General features: G+C 57.1%; 1 protein-coding gene across 1 annotated transcript; it reads left to right on the top strand.

The window, feature by feature from the left end:
- Nucleotides 1-112: 112 nt before the first annotated feature.
- Nucleotides 113-3,196, top strand: CCM_04500 (ATPase, P-type, K/Mg/Cd/Cu/Zn/Na/Ca/Na/H-transporter; the record flags this gene model as incomplete). Its single annotated transcript, XM_006669648.1, has 1 exon — nt 113-3,196. The coding sequence occupies one exon, from the start codon at nt 113-115 to the stop codon at nt 3,194-3,196; it is 3,084 nt and encodes a 1,027-aa protein (XP_006669711.1).
- Nucleotides 3,197-4,169: the final 973 nt, after the last annotated feature.

Below are 4,169 nucleotides of genomic sequence, written 5' to 3'. Positions count from 1 at the left end.
CCGGCTTCTGGCCGACACCTACGGCGATAAGATCAAATGGGTGTCCCCTAACCTGGTCACCTCGGTCGTCACGGTCGAACACCTGGCCACCATACCCGGCATCGTCCAGAACATGGCCAAGACGCTGCAAGATGTTGGCTTCGACGTCTGCGCCGTCGATTCCTCCCACGACGGCTCAGAGGACATCGTCACGGCCATTGATCACAGCGATGGCAACCTCGTCGCTCCTCAAAAGGGAACCGGGTTCGACGTCTTTTCTTGGCTCTGGAAGCCCAAAGCTACGCCGTCGCAGGAAGCAGCCCGCGCCGCCCATCTCGAGAACTGCGAAGCGTGCCGAAACGGCCAAGACCATCCTGCGCCTTCCGCGCAGGCGTCCGCCGCCCCCGTCCACCCCGTCCAGCGGGCTCCCGCCGCTCTTGACGGCGTCATCACTTCAGATGGCGCGTATGCCGGTCCCTGGCGCGCGACCGTGTCCGTTGGCGGCATGACGTGCGCCGTCTGCACCAACACCATAACCAACGAGATGCAAAAGCTCCCCTGGATCTCCCGCGTCGTCGTCAATCTCGTCGCAAACAGTGCCGTCGTCGATTTCACGGAGCCCGATCGCGTCCAGGACATTGTGCAGGGCATCCAGGACCTGGGCTACGACGCCGCTTTGGATAGGGTGCAGGATCTGGGCCGAGAAAGCAAGGAAACTGGCGCACGCGATGTTGAAATCAGTATCGACGGCATATTCTGCCCTCGATGCCCTGACCGAATCTACGCGACCATGAAGAGTTTCGGGACTAGGCAGGTCGACGTTCTTAAGAAGCCGACTCTCAACCGCCCTGTCCTCAAAGTCCGCTACACACCGGATTCTCCTACCTTTACCATCCGACACATCCTCAAAGCCATCGAGGCCACAGACCCGTCACTACAAGCCTCCATCTACCACCCCCCTACTATGGAAGAGAGATCCAGGGCCATTCGCGCAAAGCACCAGCGTGCTTTACTCTGGCGCATGATTTTGGCTCTCATCATTGCCGTACCAACCTTCATCTTTGGCATTGTCTACATGAGTCTGGTGCCAGACTCAAATCCCACCAAACATTTCCTCATGAAGCCATGGGTTTCCGGTCTCAGCCGTCTGGAAATCATTCTCTTCGCGCTCTCTACCCCGGTGTACTTTTTCGGCGCCGACATCTTCCACACGCGCGCTATGAAGGAGGTCTGGACCATGTGGAAGAGCGGCAGCCGCACATCTCTCGGGCAGCGCTTCTACAAGTTTGGTAGCATGAACCTGCTCATCTCTCTGGGTACCAGCATTGCCTATTTTTCGTCCATTGCCCAAATGATTGCAGCTGCCGCCAACCATGACGTGGACGTTCCGGCAGACCGCTTCTACTTTGACTCTGTCGTTTTCCTGACGCTGTTTCTTCTTGCAGGTCGACTTATTGAAGCGTACAGCAAGTCCAAAACCGGAAGTGCTGTCGAGGCCCTGGCAAAGTTGCGTCCAAGCACTGCACTACTTATTGAGGGGGACGCAGGCAACGTCACGACGACAGTGATTCCTCTGGACCAGCTAGAGCAGGGTGATATCATCAGAGTCCCCCATGGGGCTTCACCTGCTGCAGATGGCACTATTCTTACCGGTGACAGCATCTTTGACGAGTCCAGTCTCACCGGTGAATCTCGCCCGATCAAGAAGAGCCCAGGTGACCAAGTCTTCACTGGCACTGTCAACAAGGGGTCCGCCATTACGATTTGTGCCACAGGTACGTCTGGCAAGTCCATGCTGGATCAAATCGTCGAAGTCGTTCGTGAAGGCCAGACAAAGCGCGCGCCCGTGGAGCAAATCGCGGACCTCTTGACTTCCTATTTTGTTCCCGTCGTCACTCTGATTGCAGTTATTACCTGGATCATCTGGCTGGTCCTAGTGCAGATAGGCAAGGTCTCTAACGAGGAAACGGATACCTTGAGTGGGCGTATTGCCTTTGCGTTCCAGTTTGCCATCGCCGTGTTTGTCGTGGCCTGCCCGTGCGGACTCGGGCTCGCTGCCCCGACGGCCATCTTTGTCGGCGGAGGCATCGCTGCTAACAATGGCATCCTCGTCAAGGGAGGCGGCGAGGCCTTTGAGAAGGCGAGCAGGATCAACTGCGTGGTCTTTGACAAGACGGGCACACTTACCGTCGGCGGCGAGCCTCAGATCACCGACTCGGCGATGCTGCCTGAAGGCAGCATTGGTGTACCGGAAGCCACTATCCTATCGGGCCTCAAGGCTATTGAGCAGAACAGCACGCATCCCATCGCCAAGGCCATTGTGGCATTTTGCGGCACCGAGCGCTCGTCGGCGGACCTCGATAACATTGAAGAGATACCAGGAAATGGAATGAAGGCGGCCTTTACATCAGCAGAGCTCAGCATCGCTGTCGGAAACGAGGCCCTCATGAGCGGCCTCGACGTGGGCATCTCGGACCGAACTCGCTCAACGCTCAACACATGGAAGCGGGAAGCCAAGTCTGTTGCTCTCGTCGCCATCCAGAAAGCCTCGGTCTGGAAGCTCGTCGCCATGCTCGCCATCTCCGATGCCATCCGCGAAGAGACGGTGCCCGTCATCAAGGCGCTGCGGCAGCGCGGCACCCAAGTCTGGATGCTGTCGGGCGACAACCTCACCACAGCGCGGGCCGTCGCGCACCTCGTCGGCATCCCGGCCGACCACGTCCTCGCCGAAGTCCTGCCCTCTCAGAAGGCGGACCGGGTGCGGTACTTGCAAGCCACCGCCGGCAGCGGCTCCGGCAGCGGCCGGGCCATGGTGGCCATGGTCGGAGACGGCATCAACGACGCGCCGGCGCTGGCGACGGCGGACATTGGCATCGCCATTGGCTCGGGCAGCGACGTGGCGATTTCCAGTGCCGACTTTGTGTTGGCGAGCTCGCGGCTCACGGCGGTGCTCACGCTGCTGGACCTCTCCCGCGTCGTCTTTCGCCGCATCAAGATGAACTTTGTCTGGGCCCTCGTGTACAACATGGTGGCGCTGCCGATTGCGGCGGGCTGCCTGTACGCGGTGCAGACGAGCGGCGGCGCGCACGTCAAGCTCGATCCCGTCTGGGCGAGCCTGGCCATGGCGCTGTCGAGCCTGTCGGTCGTGCTGAGCAGTTTGAGCCTACGTAGCGGCATCCCATTTGTGGGATTCCGCGCCAAGAGGGTAGATGCGTAAGAGGGGGAGAGTGAAGGGGCTCGGAGGTCGTTGTCGCTGCCCGTGGATATAACGAGCTTTTAGTTTGTCATGATTGTCAGCATTCGTAACAGCGCATAGCTATTTTCTAGCGATCTTTTTAGTTCTAATTACTATTTTGGCGTTTACCAGAAATCACATCTTGTTGAATGGTAAAAAGTAAAACCGGCGTACGTGAGAGGCTGTGAAGAACATGCAACATGCACCCGTGGCATCGTGACTTTTAGTACCATGTCCATCTAATACAGAACCGCCGCTGTTCGTACTTTTACGCTTACCTCTCTGTGCAACGCTCCGAAGCCATTCGACTACCTGTACATGCCACAACCAGACGACCACAGAGTCCGTCCAGAGAAGAAGGAACGCGCCATCACTAGTCGCACGCCTCTCGCCCACCACCCCTCCTTCCAACCAGTTTGGTATGTATATTCACAGCACCACATAAAACACCAGGGCCAGATAAAAGAGCCGCGTCATGGGGAGAAAAAAAAAATCCCGAATCACAAAAAAAAAAGAAAGATGCTGTGACGGACGGATGTGCGCATCCTCTTTGCTAGGTTGGTGGGATAAGCATCAGCTGGCCCTTCGTTGCGCGCCACGTGGCCCCCCCTATATCCCGTCTCGCGGCCCGTTATCCTCCTCTATCCCGACTTTGCGAAAAAACGGCCAGCTAGGGGATTTTTTCTGTGTGAACCCGTCGTTGCATTGTGTTGTCGAAGCCCCTGTGCTTCACGTGCACCGGATCACGCTGGCTTCTCTTCTTCTAGCACATGAGATTTTTGCTTATCACTTGCCCCATGTGAATGAATCGGTTTTGCATTCAAGACGCTCACAGCTGTTCAAAACGAACGTGGGGGTTTTTTTTCCTTTCTCTTTTTTCTAAATGCTCTGCACATGATTCATCTTGGGGTATATGATTCACATGTCTTTTGGTGCCCGACAACGTCCCCCCCCC

Source organism: Cordyceps militaris, assembly GCF_000225605.1.
Source record: "Cordyceps militaris CM01 unplaced genomic scaffold CCM_S00003, whole genome shotgun sequence".
NCBI lineage: Eukaryota > Fungi > Ascomycota > Sordariomycetes > Hypocreales > Cordycipitaceae > Cordyceps > Cordyceps militaris.
Note: the sequence above shows the minus strand (reverse complement) of the source record. Positions and strands in the feature narration are given on the sequence as shown.